The 21481-nt window shown below is 48.0% G+C and overlaps 1 protein-coding gene across 6 annotated transcripts in view; it reads left to right on the plus strand.

The window, feature by feature from the left end:
• The window catches only part of TUFT1 (tuftelin 1), a 49493-nt gene extending 29509 nt beyond the window's left edge, over positions 1–19984 (plus strand). For 5 of the 6 annotated variants that reach the window (XM_042953985.1, XM_042953983.1, XM_042953984.1 and 2 more), the window contains 7 exons: positions 1402–1515; positions 5079–5207; positions 5790–5884; positions 7615–7720; positions 9250–9333; positions 10391–10491; positions 11061–12625. In XM_042953985.1, coding sequence (XP_042809919.1) covers positions 1402–1515; positions 5079–5207; positions 5790–5884; positions 7615–7720; positions 9250–9333; positions 10391–10491; positions 11061–11127 — 696 coding nt within the window. In that variant the 3' untranslated portion in view covers positions 11128–12625. Of the gene's footprint in view, positions 1–1401; positions 1516–5078; positions 5208–5789; positions 5885–7614; positions 7721–9249; positions 9334–10390; positions 10492–11060; positions 12626–19711 lie in introns of those variants that run through there. The other variant, XM_042953986.1, reaches the window with a different exon arrangement.
• The last annotated feature ends 1497 nt before the right edge of the window (positions 19985–21481 follow it).

Raw genomic sequence — 21481 nt, forward strand, 5'->3', positions numbered from 1 at the left:
AGGCCTCTCACTGGATTTACTGTTTGTTTTGTTTTTGCCTCTCCCCTCCCCAACTCTAATATATTCAGTGTATGATTTCAGTATGCCTATAAGTGTGTTTTCAATTTTCATAATGAATTTGTGCTATATTTTATCTTTTCCCTTTTTAGCCAACACTATGTTCCTGGGGTCTATCCACATTGCTATGCTTAAATCTAGTGTGTTTCTAACTTCTACAAGTTCTAATAACTACCTTTTTTCTCTTCATACGACACTGAAAATTTTCCATGTCATTAAATAGTCTTTTAAGAACGCCATCTGAAATAAACACGTAGTAGTTATGCTTCCAGGAGCCTTTGAAATCGTTCTCACCTGCCCAGCAGCTTAGGTACAGATAGAGGGGAGGTGACTGGGTAACTTTACGGCTAGGTTTTGGCATGTTGTGATGATCCTAACTACTCACTTTAGATGTGCAGTTTGGATTTTTTTCCCTTCTCCTGAATTACCATATTTGGCAAATGTGCTTCTGGCACCACGTTACAATAACACCTGGTACTGTTTGTTCAACTCTGTCTTCTCACAAGCTCTAAGCCCAGCGGATATTATCGTAGTTTTGAGGCAGCCTGTAAGGCGGGGCGTGGTCTGGACTCAGTGATAGCACAGCTACTGGGACCCTGGCACCGTCCTCCCAGCTTCGAGCTCCGAGCTCCGTGCTCTGGTTTAAAGGTGTTGCTGCTTCCCACTATGTGAGGCAGAGAGAGATTTTTCTGTCAGACTTGCTGGGAGCTGGTAACTGAAGTGTCTGGTGCCTGTGCGGCAGAGGTGGGGGCAAGACCCCACATGCCAGCTCAACGCTAACCACCAACCCACAACTGGGTGTGTCTGGGGAGAGACTCACAGTAACCTCAATGAAGACACCTTTTTCCACATTGAATGAGATTCCTGGACTCGTTGGGTGCTTTTGCTCATTCATCAGTAACCCTGTAGCCAGATAACCCTGAGCCAGATGCAAAGACAAAAGATGTGCCTTTGGGAAGTGCCCCTCGTGATGGGTGTGGCACTGTCCTTGCCTTGGGATGCTGTAGTCTAAAGGGGAACGTGGTCCCTGCTCTCAGAGAGCTCTGGTCTCACGGAAACAGGGCACACATTTGAGGATACCCATTAATGAGTTGATACATGCATAAAAATTATTGAGTGTGTCCTAAAATCCTCAGATGACTTGAGGCTAGTTGAGTTCCTTGAAATATGAAGAGAGAGCATTTTTGTGTGATTAACTCCTCGCTCCTGGGTGCCTAAGACTAGCTGTCCCCTTGAGTGATATGAGAGGGTGGTCTGAACAGGAGGGCCCAAGTATGTGTTGTGGGGGACCTTCTCCTACACAAACACAGTGGCTTCACCTTCTCTTCCCTGTTCTGACTGTAGGCAGACACCTATATAAATGAAGATGTCGAGAGCCTGAGGAAGACCGTGCGGGACCTGCTTGTCAAGCTGCAGGAGGCCGAGCGGCAGCACCAGTCAGACCGTGTGGCTTTTGAGGTGAGATTTGGGATTGGGGGAGAAAGTGCCCCAAGGGTTGGGCTGCCAGATACAGATGCCAGTGACTTAGCATGGACTTCATGTCTTCTTGGCCAGGTGCCATCAATTGGAAAGGCTGGGCTTTGAGGCCTGGGCACTTTCCTGTCTGCTTTTCCCATTCCTGGACTCTTAGAGTTTTTGCTCTTCAAGGCTAGGCCATAGTTTGAAGATCAGCACTGGTTCTCTGGTGAAGTTGGGTGGTGGTGCTGGTTCGGGATAGCAGGAAGCTCAGTCGTTTCTCTGAATACCACAACAAGAATTACTGGGCTCTGGGCACCATGCAGGCAAGGACTTTGCTGTCAAGGTTACCCTGCATCCCCATGTCTGGCATAATGCCTGGCGTAAGGTGGTGGGCACTTCTTAAGTGTGGACTGGGTGAGTGGATGGAGCATTGTGGTTGTAGAAAGATCTGTGCCTATGGAGTCAGAGGACTTGAAGTCAAGTCTTGACTTTACTTTGAAGAACTTTGCAATCTTGAATGAGTATCTCAGTTATTGTTACAAAAGTAATACTGAATTATTATGATAGAAGATTTAAAAAGTACCAACGTCTGTAGAGAGTGAAAGTCCTCCACTACAGAAAGCGTGAGAAGGGGCACCTGGGTGGCTCAACCAATTAAGCATCCAACTCTTGATTTTGGCTCAGGTCACAGTCTTACAGTGGTGAGATCGAGCCCCGCATCTGGCTCTGTGCTGAGCATGGAGCCTGTGTAAGATTCTCTCTCCCTCTCTCTCTGCCCCTCTCCTGCATGCGCTCGCTCTCTCTCTCTCTCTCTCTCTCTCTCTCTCCCCTCCCCCCCCCGTCTCCCCCTCTCCCTCTCTCTTTGCCCCTCTGTTTGCCTCTCTTTGCCTCTCTGTTCTCTCTCTCTCTCTCTCTCTCTCTCTCTCTCCCTCTCTCCCTCTCTCTCTCCCCCTCCCTCTCTCTCTCCCTCTCTCTCTCCCCCTCCCTCTCTCTCTCCCCCTCCCTCTCTCTCTCCCTCTCTCTTTGCCCCTCTCCTGGGTGCGCTGTCTCTTTGCCCCTCTCCTGCATGTGCTGTCTCTCAAAAACAATAATAATAAATAAAAAATAAATAAAAGTGTGTGAGGTCTTCCATACTTTATAGAAAATTCTTTGAGTATAAAATGAGGTACACTGGGCAAACACTAGGCTTCTATCTAAGATTAACCCTCTGTTATTATCTGCTATTGTTCATCCACATGTAAAGTATTTCTGTATCATAAATATGTAATGATAGGATTATGCCCTGCCCAGGTATGCCGGGAGCCGGTGGTAGGAGGAAGCCCAGCCTGAATACTTCTCTTTCATGGGACTAAGAGAATTTTTGAGAGATATTGAGGGGGAGGAAGAAAGCACAGGGAATGATCACTCGCCTTTAGAGATGATCAATTATTTGAGCCATTAATTTGACCTCTCTAAGTATCGGTTCCAACTTTTGTAAAAAGGGTCATGGAATATACTTCACAAGTGTGGTGTGTGGATTGAGTGAGGTAAGATATGTAAGTCTATTTATTGTTTTGAAGGGTTTTAGAAATATAAGATAACCTATATTTTTCTTAGTGATCCATTTAGTGAGTTTTCCTATCCTAAATAGTTGGGACTTAGTGTAATACTGAGATTAGTTTGGTCTCAGAACACAGTGGCTGTGCAGTAAAGGAGTTTGCTGCATCGATTTCAGATTCCACAATTTGGGTAATTTGGCTGATGATGTATCAGTTTGGTGACCAGCTATTCGCTACAGGAGGAAGGGGATGTTGAGGCTGTAATGCTGACCGGACTGTGGATTTTGGAAAGAAATTTCTACATTGAGAGGCCTTGTGAAGTACTTGTTGGTCTTGGCCATACATGGAAGGGTCTATTAGCTCTGGGTTTCAAAGCTTGAATGAAGAAGTGTCTTGAGTAAAAGCCTGAGGCTAGAAGGTCCTGACAGCTGTAGCCCCCTGCCCACAGTTTCTTAGAAAGGGCTGCCCTTGGTCCATAGCACCTGCCTGGGTTGTTCCCACCACCAGGGTAGGTTGGCACCCCATCTTATGACTAAGAGGGTCCTTCAGGGAAGTGCTGACTGGAGCAACAGGGACAGATGTGGCAGAGGAGAGTGTGATCCTACAGCAGAGTGTGAGGGTCAGGGCCTGGCCCTCTATGCCCTGCTCTGAGTGCACATCAGCCTGGGTGCAGTGTTGTGTACAGATAAGAGAGGTTTTTTTTCCATGTTCTTGCCTGTAGGGCTGGCCTGTTCCAGGCTAATATGGGACATCTGGAGGATTTTTCTCATCTTTGCTAGTAAACTTGACTCTCCAGTCTACTTTTCTGAACCAGGGATCAGCAGGGGGAAAGATTGCCACTTACTGTGAATACAACGTGCCCATAAGCGTGGGTTTTCTGCTCTACTAGCGGCTTGCTGTCAGGGTTTGCAGTGGGTTTGCTCTGGACAGGGCTGGTGTACAGCTTGGATGCATCCACCACATGTCTCTTCCCCGATTCTGACTTTGGGAGGAGTCGGACAAACTGCCTACTTTAGTGTTCTGTTTCCCCAGGGCTGCCTCTTTGAGAGGTTATGGGGATTCTTTTTCACTAAGTGACTAGGGAGTCAGTGTGGGGTAGCTGGGAGGAATTGAAATGGATGATGAGGTCACTGTTCTAGCACTGGCTCCATCATTCCCTAGTTGTGTACCTCGGGGAGATCGGTTGGCTTTCAGTTGCAACAGGAGAGGGTTGGACAGATGGATATGAGTTCCATTCACAATGTCATTGAGCAGTGACTGTGTGCCAGGTGCTGTGCTGAGCTCTGGAAGTGGAATGGTGCTCCAGTTCCCTGCTAGTGGCCCACTGGGGGGTGCACACGAGTGACTGGGCCAAATCCACTCAGTGCTACAAGAAAGAAAGGCACACAGGGGAAGGACCCCTCGCCTGGGTGTGAAGGCTTCTGGAAGAAAGGGCATCTAAGCTAAGACCTGTAGTTGGCATGTGGAGGATGGGAGGCGAGTTCTTCCTTTACTTTCCTTCTCAAATTCTGCCTCTGTCCCTCCCAAACTGGCTTATCATCTGTGCTAAAGAGCAGTTCTCTCTGGTACTTACTAGTTGCCCTTCCAGGTGCCACATTGTCCTTTATATGCAGGCTGCAGGATTGCTTGATGGGAGGAAGAGTGGGGACACCGAAGGAAGGAAGTGTAAGATGTGCACCCCCAGATTCTTTGTGTTTGCATTTGTAGGAAAGCCGTGGCACGGGGTTAAGCTTGGGTGGCACTGGAGGACTGGTGGGGGTGTCGAAGAAGTCCTCCATCCAGAAAGTGCTTATGGGTTCCAGGTGTGACTCTAAAGTAGTGCTCAATCAGTCCTGTGCCGGTGAGCCCTGGAAACAGAGGTACCTTGCTAGTTTCCCAAGTCATCCTAGAATCTCGAATGGGAAAGAGAGAGTTGCCTCCCTTCTCCTCTCACTGTGCCCAGGGTCCCGGGGTCTCTCCTGAGGTGTTTTACCCATGTTTGCTTGTTGTCCTCCGCCCCCTTCACCCATCCCTGTCCTGTCTTAGGTCACACTCAGCCAGTGCCAGAGAGAAGCAGAACAGAGTCGAGTGGCCCTTCAGAGAGCAGAGGACAGAGTGCAGCAGAAGGAGGCAGAGGCTGGAGAGCTCCAGAAGCGCTTGCTGGGCGTGCAGGAGGTGACTGGGAGTCTCACCTTCAGGGCCTGACTCCCGTGCTGGGGAGTGGGGGCCCCGGGACTCACTGAGATGGCTGCAGTCTCCTTTTCTGACCAGCTCCAGAAAAGCACACTTCACGGTTTCCTCAGCAAATACCCTCGAGAACCTTTTCGCCTTTAAGGAACAAGAGGTCTTCCTCTCAGCTCAGCTCAGCCCTCCCTAACAAGAGCTGAACCCGTTTCCATTTCATTTGGGTTCTTGTACAGCTGCCCTTTATGGGCTTTTGAAGACTGTTGTGAAGGAGCCGCTGGGCCTGGTTTCCCAGGGACCAGCAGCCAGAGCCAGCAGGTGGGCCTGATAACGCAAGGCCGGGCTCTCCGTCCGGGTAGCTGGGTGAGGCTGGGAAGTTTCTGTGTGCTGAGGGTGGGAAGGGTTATCCCTGACAGGGGAGGGCACCCCATCAAACCAGCTTGGCCTGCTGCTCTTTGGCAGCTGTCCAGGCCCGGCAGGGACTGAGCTCGAGCCCTCGGGCCCCTCTCACCCCAAACACAGAAACCGCTTTCGCGTCCTCATCCTAGATTTTCTTCCCTTTGGCCCGTCCAGGAGCATCAGGCCTTACTGGTGAAGGTTAGGGAGGGGGAGACGGCCTTGGAGGAACTACAGATCAAGAACACTGACTGCCAAACAGAACGAGAAAAGTAAGGGCCCTTGTTCACTGTGAAGCTGGGGTGCAGGGAGAGGAGGGCGGGCCATGCTGCCTGCAGCTCCCATGGTGGCCAGACCTGGGGAGGAAGCTAGTGCTGATGTCAGATCTTCCAGCCGTGACTCACCATGTGGCTGCTCCGGATGGGGCCCCACCCAGGGAGATACTGTTTGGGAGGCTGCCATCTCTGGGGAGTTCATTTTCTGTGGAGTAGGAACTAAAGAAAATGCTTTCATGGTGTCAGAGCCAAGGTCAAGTAAGCTGGTAAAACACCTGCTGTTCGCCATGGCACGTTATTCCACCGCTTTTCACACGGGGTATAGATGTGGTGTTATGGCTCCACAGTTCCCTCCCCCCAGAATGGAGAACAACGGTAAATTATTTGAGGGTAAAATCAAGTAACTTCCTCACTCGTCATTTCATTGAGAGATACAATGAACAGCCTCGTGAAGAGATGCTGAACGTCCTGTCACTTGAAGCTCAAACTGAGACCCACCTGTCAGCAGCAGCATGTAGGGGATCTCTGGGATCCTTTCCACTCCAAGTTAGAGGGTTTTACAAATTCCCTCTGATCACAGGGGATCAGAGGCCCCAGACTAGTGAAACCTACAGTGCAAAGTTTGGGTCATTCTGGACATTTAAGAATTTGGAAACTCTTTATGCTGCTGGCAATTAATAAATAAGATCTCAAATGATAAATCAAAGTTAACATCAGCATATGGGGTCTATTCTCCATGGTATAAGTTGGATCTTTTTAAGTTCAACAGCCATCACCTGGAAGGCCTTCCAAGGACTTCCATGTCTGTTAAGACATGATCCTTGCCTTCTTGGGCCCCTCAGTCAGCGGGGGACATAGTCTCTTCTAACCTGGAGGAATAACCTCTAGGTTTACTAGTCTGGGCATGGAAAATTGCAGACGTTTTATTGTAGCCTCCTTTGGGCTCGATTTCATAGAATTGTTTTAAATTACTCAGCACTCCGTCTTTCTCAGTGGTGCTCGTGGGTAGGCAATTGAGAGGAAGCAGCAGGAAAAACAAAAAAGACCCAGATAATCCAAAACAGAGGCTTGGGAATGGCAACGATAGCTATGCATCATAAAGGCTGATTTTCTCAATAAAAAGAGCCTGAGAAATAGGGTATTGGAGAGCTGAGGGTGGCTCAGATTGTTTGAGGCGAAGGGAGGATGTGAGGGGGCTCAGATTGTATGGTACCCCACCCCCACCCTCAGAGGCCTGAACTCCTAGACACCCTGCCCGGTCGCCTGACCTCTGGGGATCTTGCGCCAGTTTAGAAGAGGCAGAGGAAACAGCAATGTCTGGGAATCAGGAGATTTAGGAACACACAACTCCCACCTGAATCTTTCCAGGAATGAGGAGCTCCTCACACCTGAGGCAGTCCACTTTCCGGCAGCTTTCATGCTGAGCAAGTCCATCCTGTGTTGTCATAAGGACTGCTTCCCTGGACATCTACCTGTCGGTTCTAGTTGTGCCATCTGGAGCTTTCCTGTGTAACCTCCCCTTGCTGAGCTTCCTAGCTGATCTCTAGTGGCGCCTCTGCTGTGCCCTTCCAAGGTGTCCCTGCACCTCGTCCTCATGGCAGAGCACCAGGGAGTTGGGCAGAGGGAACCCAGTTCATGGAAGCCCCCAAGCCTGAGGTTGTCCCTGTGCCTGGGTAGAGAGAAAGCATCTTTTCCCTCTGCCTCAGCTTCCTGGTCTTGATCCCCAGGGTGGCTAACCTGGAAAAGGAAGTGGCCGGCCTGCGGGAGAAGATCCACCACTTAGATGATATGCTCAAGAGCCAGCAGCGGAAAGTCCGGCAGATGATAGAGCAGGTAAGCAGGGTCTGGTCTTCTGCGGCTTCAGCTGCCCCCTTGGGAGGTCACCACATGGAACTCAACCCCGGTTTCCTGTCACATCCACACTTTTGCTGTTCATTCTCCTGGGGAGCCTGGTTTATATTCCTACATGTCCCATAAAACATTTACGGCTACCAATTACGAGGTTTGAATGATTGGGATTCGCTTTTCTCCCATCTTTCCCCTTTGATTTTGGTCATTTGCCTTCTGCTTTCCAATGGGGAAAAAAGGAAGAGGCTTGTCACTCGTACACCTTGAAGAGTGCTGGTAAATGAATAATTAAGTCACAATATACTCACTTATCTGTGTGTGGATTATCAACCTTTGTACCTCATGGCAGATTTTCTGCCTTCCCCTACCTGAGCTTTAGGGTAGCACAGTCAGGATGTGCCATTTTGCGGGGCGCCTGGGTGGCTCATTCTGCTGAGCATCCGACTTCGGCTCAGGTCATGATCTCACAGCTCGTGCACTCGAGCTCCACGTCAGGCTCTGTGCTGACAGCTTGCAGCCTGCTTCAGATTCTGTGCCTCCCTCTCTCTGCCCCAACCTACTCACATTCTGTCTCTGTCACTCTCAAAAATAAATAAACATTAAAAAAAAAATTATAATTAAAAAAAAAAAAAAAGATGTGCCATTTTGTGGAATTGTTTTGAGAACTTAAAACCCCCTAACTGGGAGGACGAATTTGCTGCATGTCTGCTCCATTAGGGCCAGGATTTTTCTGGTTAGTTCATTACTCCTTCCCAGTGTCTAGGACAGAGCCTGTCACACAGTAAGGCCTCGACAATTGTTTTTTTTTTAAGTAGGCTTCATGCCCAGCGCAGAACCCAACACAGGGCTTGAACTCACGGCCCTGAGATCAAGACCTGAGCTAAAATCCAGAGTTAGAGGCTCAACCGACTGAGTCACCCAGGCGCCCCCAAATATTTCTTGAATGAATAAGTAATTTGTATTCCCCAACATCAAATGGAATGGGTTTTGAGCCATTTATGATTTGGGATCATCAGAGTGGTGTTCTCCTCGCCACAACCCCCCCCCCCCCCCCCCACACACACACACCTGGGATAATCAAGAGCTCAATATTGACTGAAATGAGGCTTTTATAGAAAAGCAAGTGGCGCCTAGGTGGCTCAGTTGGTTAAGTGTCCGACTTCAGCTCGGGTCATGGTCTTGCAGTTCACAAGTTCGAGCCCCACATTAGCTGTCTGCTGTCAGTGCCAAGCCTGCTTCAAATTCTCTGTTCCCCTCTTCCTCTGCCCCTCCCCTGCTTGTGCTCTCTCTCTCTCAAAAATAAAATAAACATTAAGAAAGAAAAAAAGAAAGAGAGAGAGAGAGAGAAAGAAAGAAAGAAAGAAAGAAAGAAAGCAAGCAAGCTAAGCAAGTCATGGGAGAGGTGCAAAAGACTGCCTTATGTCTCTGCTGGCTCCCCAGTAGCAGGGTGAAGTTCGATGAGTGTGTACTGAGTCATTTCAAAATGAGCCCCATGGTCCCCCACATCTTTGCAGCTCCAGAATTCAAAAGCTGTGGTCCAGTCAAAGGACAGCACCATCCAGGAGCTCAAGGAGAAAATCGCCTACCTGGAAGCAGAGGTGTGTGCCCTGAGCAGCCCTGGGAAGGGAGCAGGCTCTTGAAGACAGGACTGTACCTAGGGAGGGAGAGATTCTGGAGGGGTCTTCGTCCTGTCTGGCTGCCTGCTCGGAAGTGAGTATCTGGGATGGCCGTTGATGTTCAGTTCAGCCAAGTCAAGTGTTTTCTGAGAACCTTCAGGGAGTCACACCGGTAAGAGCTGTCCCTACTCCAGAGGGGTGCGTCATCACGGTGTGAGCCCCGCGCCATGAGCTGAGCAAAGGAGCTGACAGTAGAGCTGGGCTGTGAAGCAGGGGGCTTTCCGTAGGAGGAGTCTTCTCCATGCCTAAAGTGATGGTCTTGATCCGCTCATAAGTTCTTAGTCTAATTTCCGCCTTTCCTCAGAACCCTTCCTGCCTGCAGACTACCTGAAGATTGCTTTTCAGGCTCTGTATGAAGGTCCTTTGCAGTGGAGATATAAAAAAAAAAACGGGAGCCTGGGTTGTTTATCTCCAGAATTCGCACTCTAGATTTAGAGATAAAATATGTTAAAAAAAAAAAAAAAAAAAAAAAAAAAAAGACCTTATAGTATAAGGAGTATAGTCAGTGTTACTGTAATAACATTGTATGATGAGTATAATGTAGCAGGTAGAGTTGTGGAGTTACTGTGTTTTACACCTAAAACTAAGGTAGCCTTGTGTGTCAACTATACTTCAATAGTGAAAAAACAAAGACCCAAGAATATCTTATATAAATGCATGTCAACAAAAGGCAAGTAAATATCTCAAGTGGCTACAAGAAATGGTATACAGGAAATGTATAGGAAGGACAGCAGGGGACGATCAGTGTTTCACACAGTTCTTGAAGGAGGGAGGTAGGATCAAGAACAGCGGGATGAGGGCGATCCGGAGTGGTGAAAATGGGGGGTAAGGGGGGAGAGGGCATGCCGGTGGTGGCACGCAGGGTCAGGGTGGCTGTCACAGTAGCACAAACGGGTGGGGAGAGCATAATGATCTAGTTAAATGTCACACGTGACAAGCCAGAAAATGGCCAACGCTGACTGCACAACTCGTATTACAGAATTTAGAGATGCATGACCGGATGGAACACCTGATAGAAAAACAGGTCAGTCATGGCAACTTCAGCACCCAGACCTGGGCCAAGACGGAGAGCCTGGGCAGGTGAGTGGGCATGCACGCAGTGGGGCCCAGGGAGGAAGTGAGGCAAGTGAGGACAGTGCTGAGGCCAGGGAGAGGCTTTTGTGAATCCATCTTAGGCTCTTGGTCTCTAATTTTACCTGTTCTCCACCAGAGCCATTCTCCACCCAGATCGGCGGAGAGCCTGATAGCACAACCCCAAGGAGGTCCATGAACAGCCTCTAGATGTGAATGGACCCCCTGAAATTGTTTGTAAAAGTCATGAGTGTATAATGAGTACATTACTTCTAGGGAGAGGGCTTCTGTTTCCAAGAGATTCACGAAAAGATCGCACACTTTGAAAAAAACCAGAACCACAGCTGTCCCCACCTCTCAGCTGTGTAACTGCTCCTTGTTTTCTTATTGCCCCGCCCCCAAGCAGTACTTCCGCTCTCCTCATCTTTTCTCAGCCGGTGCTGACGGTCAGTGGTTCAAGGCATTAGAACCAAGAGATCAGCCAACACTGGAGTGTGGAACCCTAGAGGCGAATGTGGGGGGTGGCTGTGTGCAGGGCAGGCAACATGAAGCACTCAGCGTTTCCCACTTTCTTTCAGCATGAGGATATCCAAGCCCCCCAGCCCTAATAAGCCCATGCCTCTTATCCGAGTGGTGGAAACATGAGCGGAAGGAGCCAGATGCCGCTGTTGCTGCTGCCTCTTGCCTGCGGAGAAGCCCACCACCCCTGTAGGCCGTTAGCCCCAACTTTGACTTCCTGACTGATCCCTGGCTGCACTCGAGGCTTGGGGTTCATGTGTCCCACTGTTTCTAAACTCCTGACCCCTGGATGCTGGGTGGACAGAGGACAAGCACCTCCTGGGGACACTGCAGCCTTTTGGAGGATGCTGTCCTGCCGGCAAGGGCCAAGGCAGTATCCTTATCCCTGTAGTATTATTTCTCTGTAGCAGAACCTCCCTTCTCTTGTAGACTGGAGTTCAGCTGCCCCAGAGTCAGGGGAGGTGACAAGATTTGCCTCAGCCCTACAAGCTGGAGGCACAGATGTCCACAGCGATTGGAGGGTGTCCTGGGGGAATGAAGTTCCCTCTGCAAACACAGATCCATTGTTAGCAACACATTGTTTGTTTTTCTACTTGTTCCACTGCTGACCCGGGCCTCCTACAGATAGACACGGGTGACCTGTCAAGGCCTGAGCAGAGTCAGTGAGCCTCAGCTTTGGCCAGCCTTGTCTTCCTGGGAGAAGGAAATATACATTCCGGGAATAACTTTTAGTGTAAAGATTCTGTAGGGCCACAGATAGTTGCAAGTGACTTCTGTCTGCTGGGAAGGGTCCCAGCATGTCTTAGGGTTTTCCCCTAAGACGCAGTGCCAGGTAGACCTCAGTCTTCTTGACTCAGGAGCCTAAAAACTGTTTTCACTGGGTTACATCAATCTCAGCGAAGCTCTCATTGTATTTATTTTGCTAAGTTATTGGTGTTTTTCCTTTACATCTCACAATTGATTTAATACCAGAGTTTTACAGCCTTCTCTTGCGGTGTTTGGATTTGTTCCACGCTGGGGAAAAATGTGTTCCCGCTGGACTTGTTAATTTCAGAATAAATCTTTTCCTCTTTTTCTTCTACCTGCTTCTTTCCCTTCTTCCTGGAAACATGATCTGAACCTCAGAAAGGCAAGCAAATTTGCCCTGAGGCGTTGGAGTCTTAGCGTATGCCTTTTGGGAGAAAGGGTGATCGGAACTCTTTGGGGGAGGGATTAAATTCTTCCCCTAAATGCTCTGCACCCTCTGCTCCACAATTGGTCAGTTTTCCTGGCTCTGAATGACCCTGACCCTCACCAAATTTTAAGGCTCTTCCTGCAGCCTCAAGAAGGAGATAAGTATCAGGATGTGGTACTATAGGGCACAGAAACATTAAAGATAAACATGGATCAAGTCTTGTGGTTCTAGCTGGCTCAAAGCCAGAAGGCTGAACTTGTGTGTGTTTCTGTGTATCAGGACTGGGCTGGTGTACCAGCGCTGTCCAGGTGTTATGCGTTCACTTTTCTCATTTGTAAAACCAGGGGGGCTCAGATCAGATGGACTCCATGGGCCCTTCCAGTTCTGATGTTTTTTTTTCCTGTGGCATATTCTTTGTATGGCTAATTGAATAAAATATGTTAATGTGTCTCTTTGAGCTGCTGGTCTGTTCCCCGCCCCCCCCCCCCCCCCAGCACTTTTCTGGGAGGAAGAAAGAGGATGGTTTTAGTGTCTGTGAAAGATGGGCACCCCGCTGTCACATCTGGAAGGTGTGGTGCAGACAATCCAAACACTGAAGGACTTTGTGGCATTCAGAGGAGTTAGAATGTCCCCCCTTAAGCAGCTCCGTTTCATGGTCTGGGTCTTCATTATTGGAGGTGGCCCCTAACTTCGACCCTATCTGGGGTGGTGGCCTGGTGGGACCCCCTACGCTTGGCCAGTGTGTTTCCTCCTTGACTGGAGAAGAAGTGGTTACGGCAGAGGCCCTGTCATTACTTAGAGATTCACCAACCAGCACTGGAGGAAATGGGAGCAACTCTAGGTCCTTTGCAGAAATAGCAGGCACTCTGGAAATGCTGACTGCAGCTGTTCAAGGGTCTCGTTTCTGGCTTGCTCTGGGCTCTCTCTCATTCAATTAGTGCGATGATCTTTTTTTTTTTCCTTTATGCTAAGAATGCTGTTGAATGTACAACCCCCCCTTCCGCCCCGGGGCATAGCTAAATTTACATGAATCTTTTCTAGACCAAAAAAACTGGAAATACAGCCCCCTTTATCCCTGGCCACTTCCTTCTAGCTTTCCTTTCTCCTTCAATGGAAAGAATGGAAATTTTTTTTCTTCGGACTGTCCTTCCCCTTTCTGCTAATTCACACTCCAGGTTTCAGAATGCGTTGGAAGCCTTCCATTCCAGACCTGGGTTTGTCTTCTGGCAGCCCAGGGCTCTCGTCTATCTTTGGCAGCCTTGCTTGGCATGGGTATAGCTAGACTGTGCTTGTTCACAGAATATGAAGAGGGTAGAAGCAGGGTGGGGCTGCTTATGGCGCCAAGACTCGCAAGGCTGGAAGGCAGGAGTGAGTGTACTGCCATACAGGAAAGGGAGGCTCTCAACCCAGGCCTCGAAGGCTTGGTGGGATGAGCGGAGACTTGGGTTGGAGATAATGAAGTGGTCTGGAGACTAGAACCAGGGCAGAAACATGCCCCTGCTGTGTATTTGCCACGGTCTAGTGGTATCATCTCTGAAAGGAGCAGGGGCTTGTTCCAAAGACTAAGGAGGGTCTATGGGAAGAGGAAGTAGTGGAGGGAAATGTCATTTCTATCTTGGCGACCTTTTCAGTGGAGAGCAGGGACTGGAGCCTGAAGAAGGGCGTGGTGAACAAGCTGCTCCTGATTTCTGCCTGTTATGTCACTTGTAAGGCAGCTCTGTGCTGCTTGAATGTTTTGTGGAGGGAAGATGGAGTCTGCCTGCCCGGGACCTTTGCCACGAAGGCCTGTTTCTTTGAGCTGGGTGCTAAGAGCCGCCTGGACACGCAGCCAGCGGCAGCCAGCTCCCTGCAGACCTGCCGCGTCGGCCCCAACGTGAGAAAGGAAGGTCGTAGGAGCACTCCTTGCCTCCCGAAAAGGGCCACTGTTCCTGCTTCTCTTCATGTGTCCCCTAATGCAAACAGAAAAGTCTGAGAGGGACATGGTATTTCAACCATGAGGTGCATGGCAACTCTTTAAATATTTAGTTAGTTATAGTTTTATTGAAATTCCAGTTAACATACAATATAATAGTTTCAGCATACAATACAGTGATTCAACACTTCCATACATCACCCAGTACTCATCAGAACAAGTGCCCTCCTTAATCCCCATCACGTATTTCCCCCATCCCCCTGCCCACGGCAACTTTAATAACTGAATTTCTTTTTTTTTTTTTCATGAAGTTTATTTTTTAAGTTTACTTGGAGAAGGAGGGAGACAGAATCCTGAGCAGGCTCCATGATGTCAGAGCAGAGCCCAATGGGGGGCTCAAATTCACGAACCTTGAGACCACTGACCTGAGCCGAAATCAAGAGTTGGACACTTAACTGATGAGCCACCCACGCACCCCTAAAACTAAATTTCTAAAGCGCAAAGTTGATTGGCACATTTTCATCTCTGTTTAATCTTTTAAATCTTTTGGGGCGCCTGGGTGGCTCGGTCGGTTGAGCGTCTGACTTCAGCTCAGGTCATGATCTCGTAGTTCTTGAGTTCGAGCCACGTGTCGGGCTCTGTGCTGACAGACAGCTCAGAGCCTGGAGCCTGCTTCGGATTCTGTGTCTCCCTCTCTCTCTCCCCCTCCCCTGCTTGCACTCCATCTCTCATTCTCTCTCTCAAGAATAAATAATAAACATTTTTAAAAAATTGAATCTTTACGAAATGTTCTAAGATTTACCTTGGAAAGATGCTCTGCTATGATATGGCTTAAAGCAACTTAATTTGACTGAGGAGGGCAATGTCCCTTGGGGTTCCAAAACAGCTTTTCCTCTTCAGTGAACTCTTCAGTATGTATTGCTGTTTTGTATGGGGCCTCTACTAGTCCCCTGGGCTCCCTCATCCCTCAGAGCCACACGTGCCGGGGCTTGGGTCTGAGCTTGTTCAGGCTCTGACCCAACAGCAGATGTTAGCCCAGAGCCCTTGGCCTCTTTTCCATGCTTTGATTTAGCATTCTGGCTTTATAAGGAGAAATTGTGTCCTAGCTTCCCTGCCCCAGTTCTAAGCACCATGGCCTTGAAACTGAAGGTTGGAGACCTAAATATTCTCTAGACCCTCTTCCTCCAGGCTAAGGACAAAGGAGATGTTTTTTTACAGGTGAGTCATTTCTAGCTCCACGCGCTCTGCAGGTTGGTGGTGAGACCTTTTTTTGAACTCTAAAATGTGTGTGGCCTTTCTACTGGAATCTGTCTTTTCCTGGAGCCTTCTGGGACATGGGACTGAGGCTAGATGGTGACAGGATAATTAATTTCCTGACAAGGGGTTGGTTGCCAAATCATAGACCACAGGATCTCAGCCAGCGGAGGGGTGAAAAACCAATGCTCATCACTTATCTACCCGTTCAGTGCTGCTTACATGCCTAGGCCTTTCCTTCCTGTCATTGGTATTCTGGGTGCTGTGTCTCTCTCTGTTTGTGTGAGTTGGCCTACGTAAAACATACTGTTGTGGGGGGACAAATTTGAAAAACACTGCTGTTTAGAAACAACTCAGTTTTCCATCTGTCTTTCTACTCTACTGCTCACACAGGACACGTCACTTCTGATGCTACTGGTCACCAAAAGTGTGAGATTTTCCCCACACCAAGCCACTGAGGACACCAGCTGGGTGTCCTACAATTTAACTCCCTTCTGACACCACCTACCTGGAGATAGCGTCAGATTCCTCAGGGTAAAAGCTCCGTCCACAAGCCTGTCCCCAGCTTCAGATGCCAATCACAAGTAGCAGGCCCCCAGGCTCCCACTACTTCTGTCTGACTTGGATACAAATTGGAGGTTCCCACAACCCTTTCCTTGGCTTTGATTAATTTGCTAGAGTGGATCACAGAACTCGGAAACATTTAAGTTTACCAGTTGATTACAGGACATGATAAAGGATGCAGATGATGAAGAGATACCTAGGGTGAGGTCTGGGAAGGTCCTGACTGCAGAAGCGTCTGTCCCCATGGAGCTGGGGTGCGTCACCCTCTGGGTGTACATGCGTTTGCCAGCCTGGGAGTTCGTGGGACCCCATGCTGGTGAGATTTCACGGAGGCTTTCCCACATAGGCACGATCAATTCTTAACTCCATTTCCAGGCTCTCGCCTTATCCAGGGGCCTGCCCAGAGTTGCCTCACTAGGACCAAAGATGTTCCTGATGCTCTCATCACTTAGGAATTCACAAAGGTTTCAGGAGCTCTGCATTAGGAATCAGGGCCCAAGACAAATTTTAGAACAAGAAATGTTCCGATGCTCTTATCACTTAGGACATTATAAGCGTTTTAGGAGCTCTGTGCCAGGAACTGTGAGTATGTGTGTGTGTGTATGTATATATGTATGTGTGTGTATATATACACATATATACACACACCTCACAACTGGTATATAGGACAGACCTCTTTCCTTGGATATATTGTAATCCCAGGGTCAGGAGGACAGAAATAGACTCCCTTCCAAAATCTCTCCCCTATTCACTTTCTCTTTGTAAAGAGAGTCCCTCTCTTCAGTGATTCAGGCTAGAGACTTTAAAGCCATCTTGACCCTTCTTTCCATTTGTCTCTTGTGTCCAGTGGCCAACACGTCCTGATGTTTCCTCATGTGAAAAATCCCTCAGACTTTCCCCTTCTGTGTCCACAACCTTGTCTCAGCCAGTCTTGAAGTCTGGATTGCTGCAGAAGCCAGTGCCTGCTGCTCCCCTACCTTATAGTCTAATCTACCCCAAGCCCATCCTCCTTACCACCATCATTGGAATCTTTCCCCAATACTAGTTTCATCCTACCAGCTGGGGTTATTCAGCAGGACCAAAAAAAAAAAAAAAAAAAAAAGGCTGATGGGAAACAGGACAGTCTCCAGAGATGAACATGTGTTCCATGGGAGGAGGGGCAGTTCTCCATCTGGCCCCAAAGGGCAGAGCTCAAATCTGTGGGTGGCTTTGGGGGGAGACAGCCAAGGAACAGAAAGAATGCATTGACAAGGAGAGATTAGGTCCAGTCGGCAAGTTTCCCCGCAGACACTGGTAATAGCCTGTTTGGAAAACACCCTGAAATACAATATACCTAGGAATCACCTTATTTGGAAATGTCAATGATCGACGTGAGGACAATGACCAAATTTTGTGGAGAAATACAGGAAAAGTCAATGAAGAAAAACCTCCCCAGATGGCAAAAGTAAAACTGTAAAGATGTCAATTCTTTCTTAATTTAATTTTGGGCTTTGTGTAATTACAGTGAAAATCCCAATAGAGTCCTTTTAGAATCGGATATAATTATTTTAAAATTTATCTGGAAGAGTAAACAGGGGAGATAGTAAAGAAAACATTGAAGACAGTGCTTGATTGGGAGGAGGATTAGCCTTGGCAGACAGTAAATCATGATACAGCTTGTACATCAATTTAGCAGACTGGCTAGGTGAAAACAGACCCAATTTTATTTAGCATTTAAAAAGGACAATGTGGGGGGGGGGGGGGGAGCACCTGGGTGGCTCAGTCAGTTGAGCATCCTTGGCTCAGGTCATGATCTCACAGCTTGTGAGTTCAGGCCCCGCGTCGGGCTCTGTGCTGACAGCTCAGAGCCTGGATCCTGCTTTGGATCCTGTGTCTCCCTCTCTCTCTGCCCCTAACCCACTCACATTTGTCTCTGTCTCTCTCAAAAATAAATAAACATTAAAAAAATTTTTTTAAAAAAAAGGACAATGGGGAGGGGTGCCTGGGTGTCTCAGTTGATTGAGCCTCCCCACTCTTGATTTCGGCTCAGGTCATAATCCCAGGGTCATGGGATTGAGCCCTGTGTTGGGCTCCACACTGACTGTGGAGCTTAAGATTCTCTCTCTCACTCTCGGGGCACCTGGGTGGCTTAGTCAGTTGAGCATCTGACTTCGGCTCAGGTCATGATGTCATGGTTCGTGAGTTTGAGCCCCGGGTCGGGCTCTGTGCTGACAGCTCGGAGCCTGGAGCCTGCTTCAGATTCTGTGTCTCCCTCTCTCTCTGCCCCTCCCACGCTCACACTCTATCTTTATCTCTCAAAGACAAATAAACATCTTTTAAAAAATTTAAGATTCTCTCTCTCTCTTTCTCTCCCTCTGCCACTCTCCCCTCTCCCCCCACCCCCCACCCCAAAAAAAAGGACTATGGGCAGAAAGGCATTTGAACGGCTGGTTAAAATTTGGGGTGGAAGGATTCTATCCTTAAACAGTACACCCAAATTAAATTCCAAGTGAATTAAAAATCATAAGTTGACTTCAGAAAAACTACAGCCATTTGCAACTACATGGATAGAACTGAAGGGTATTATGCTAAGCAAAATTAGAGAAAGACAAATATATGACTTCACTCATATGAAGACTTGAAAAGATGAAACAGATGAACATAAGGGAAGGGAAACAAAAAGGATATAAAAACAGGGAGGGGGACAAAACATAAGAGACTCATAAATATGGAGAACAAACAGAGGGTCACTGGAAGGGGTGTAGGAGGGAGGATGGGCTAAATGGGTAAGGGGCACTAAGGAATCTACTCCTGAAATCATTGTTGCACTATATGCTAATTTGGATGTAAATTAAAAAAAACAAAACTAGAAAAAAATTTAATATCAACTCTGAGAGATCAATTTAGAATTTTAGTACTAGAGGTCATGAAGGAATATGTCAGTTGTACCTCAAAAATTTAATTCACAAAAATGTAAAACTTAAAATGTTATTTATTTGTTGATGTTTATTTATTTTTGAGAGAGAGGCAGATTGCAAGCAGAGGGAGGGGCAGAGAGAAAGGAAGACACAGAATCTGAAGCAGGCTCCAGGCTCTGAGCTGTCAGCACAGAGCCCGAGGCAGAGCCCGAACCCACAAACCATGAGACCATGACCTGAGCCGAAGTTGGTCACTCAACCACCCAGGCCAAGCCACCCAGGCACCCCCCAAAAATTTTTATTTTTGAGAAAGAGAACGTGGGCAGGGGAGGGGAGGAGAGGGAGGAGACAGAGTATCTGAAGCAGGCTCTGCACTGACAGCAAAGAGCCCGATGCAGGGCTTGAACTCACGAACCGTGAGATGGTGACCTGAGCTGAAGTTGGCTGCTTAACCGACTGAGCCACCCAGGCGCCCTTGTATGTATGTATTTTTAAATGCTTGTTTATTTATTTTGAGAGAGAGAGCAGGGGAGGGGGAGAGTGAGAGGGAGAGAGAGAGAATCTCAAGCAGGCTCTGCGCTGTCAGGCCTAGGACTTGAATTCACAATGACCTGAACTGAAATCAAGAGTTGGTTGTTTGAACCACCCAGATGCCCCCATATGTGTATTTATTAAGCTCCTACTGTGTGTAAGGCACGGAGACTTGGACCGGGGATTCGGGTTGGTGACAGCAGTGAGCTAGACCAGCATGGTGGATGGAATGACAATACGGGTTGCAAGTTCAACTGGCTTAAGCAATAAAGGATCAGTCCTTTCCGGCTCAGGTGACCAGAAGCTCAGGTGAGTGTTCATAGGGTACTTTGGGGTATCACTAAAGACGACTCATTCTATTTCTTCTCTCTGCACGAGAGTTGTGTTGCGGTGCTTCTTGTAACAGTGTTAAACGGGAAACGACACGTCCAACAGCAGAGACAGATTAAGGATGTGAGGACACAGCTACCCTGGAACATTATACATTCACTACAAATGGCCTTTACGAAGACGATGTCAAATCAGGGAGCAGTGCTCAGAATGTTAAGTGACAAAAAGTAGGACACAAAATTATATGGACACTTCCTACAGCTTTGCAAAAGAAAAAAAATGTTTCTAAAAAGACTAGAAATAAATACTCTGAACCACTTACCATGCTAGTGCCGTGTGATTTGTTTTTGTTTGGTTTTTGTTACCTTGACCCTTCATTTTCCAAGTTTCCTATGTGTTTGTTCTTTTCTCTCCAGCAAGGCTGCTTCCCATACTGCCTTCTGCTCAGGCTGGGACCATTCCTGTCCTTGTACATCTGTTGGTGTTATTTCCGTCACCTAGAATGCCTTTCTCTTTTGACCTAGTAACCCATTTGATGTTGACTGATAATTGATACAATGATATTGTGCAGTTTATAGAAGATGTACATGAAAACTTTTTTTTTAATGTTTATTTTTGAGACAATGCGAGAGACAGAGTGCAAGCAGTGGAGGAGCAGGCAGAGAGAGACACAGAATCTGAAGCGGGCTCCAGGCTCTGAGCTGTCAGCCCAGAGCATGACACGGGGCTCGAACTCACAAACCTGATCATGACCTGAGCCGAAGTTGGACGCTTAACTGACTGAGCCACCCAGGCGCCCTACATAAAAACACTTTGTAAAGTGCTTTATAGATGTCAGTTTTTACGGTTAGGAATTAAAAAGGAAGAAGAGGAGGAGGAAGAAAAAAAACCCTATTATTTGCACTGCACTGTGCCAGGTGCTAAGGGAGATCAGAACGGACAAATCCAGAACAGAACTGTGGCCTCCAGAAGCTTACAGTCTTGTCAGGTGGGTGGGGGGAAAACAACACGTGGATGCTCACCTGAGAGAGGTGAGTAGTGCTGTGAGAGAAGAGGTGGGGCAGTATGTGGGGTTAGAAGCAGGCCCAGGAGAAAGGGCGAGAAGAAAGCCTGAGTTGGAAATAATCAGCCTGTGTGGGGGTTAGTGAGTGCAGCTGAAAAGTCCTCCTGGAAAGTAGTGGGGAGGGGAGGCAGGGGGAAATAGGGTGGGTCTGGTGGACTCTAATCTTGACAGCAACAGTTCTCCAATGGAGTTGTTTTTTGTTTTTTTTTAAACTAGCATGTAGGTTCTTGGGGGGCAGGGATCTTCTTGTGTGTCTGGTTCAACACCAAATCCCTAGTGCATAGAGGAGTGGTACCTGGACCAGTAGATGCTCAAAAAATACTGGTTAAAGGGAAGTTGGAATGAAGGCTAATCCCAAAGAGGTGGATGATGCAGATTGAAAAGGTAAAGGCTGGCGGCAAAGAGACAGGTTAGCTGACTGTTAGGGCACCTCCAGACATGAAGTAATGAGAAACTGACCTGGGGTAGTGGCCACGGAACCGAAAAGTAAGGGACTGGTATGAATCAGTTTGGAAAGAATGGTTATGTCTTGGTGACTGACCAACTGAACACAGGACATAGAAAGGAATCAAAGATAACATCAAGGAAAGTCGCTCGTGCTTCAAGCCTTCCAGGAGGGCTTCCCGGAATTCTCAAGCCTGGGCTGTGTGTTCCCTTTCTGAACTCAACACAAATAATCTGCATTACCCCATTTTGGGGCATAAACATTATAATCCAGACTTTGCAGGGTGCCTGGGTGGCTCAGTCAGTTGAGC

Source organism: Panthera leo, chromosome C1 (assembly GCF_018350215.1).
Source record: "Panthera leo isolate Ple1 chromosome C1, P.leo_Ple1_pat1.1, whole genome shotgun sequence".
NCBI lineage: Eukaryota > Metazoa > Chordata > Mammalia > Carnivora > Felidae > Panthera > Panthera leo.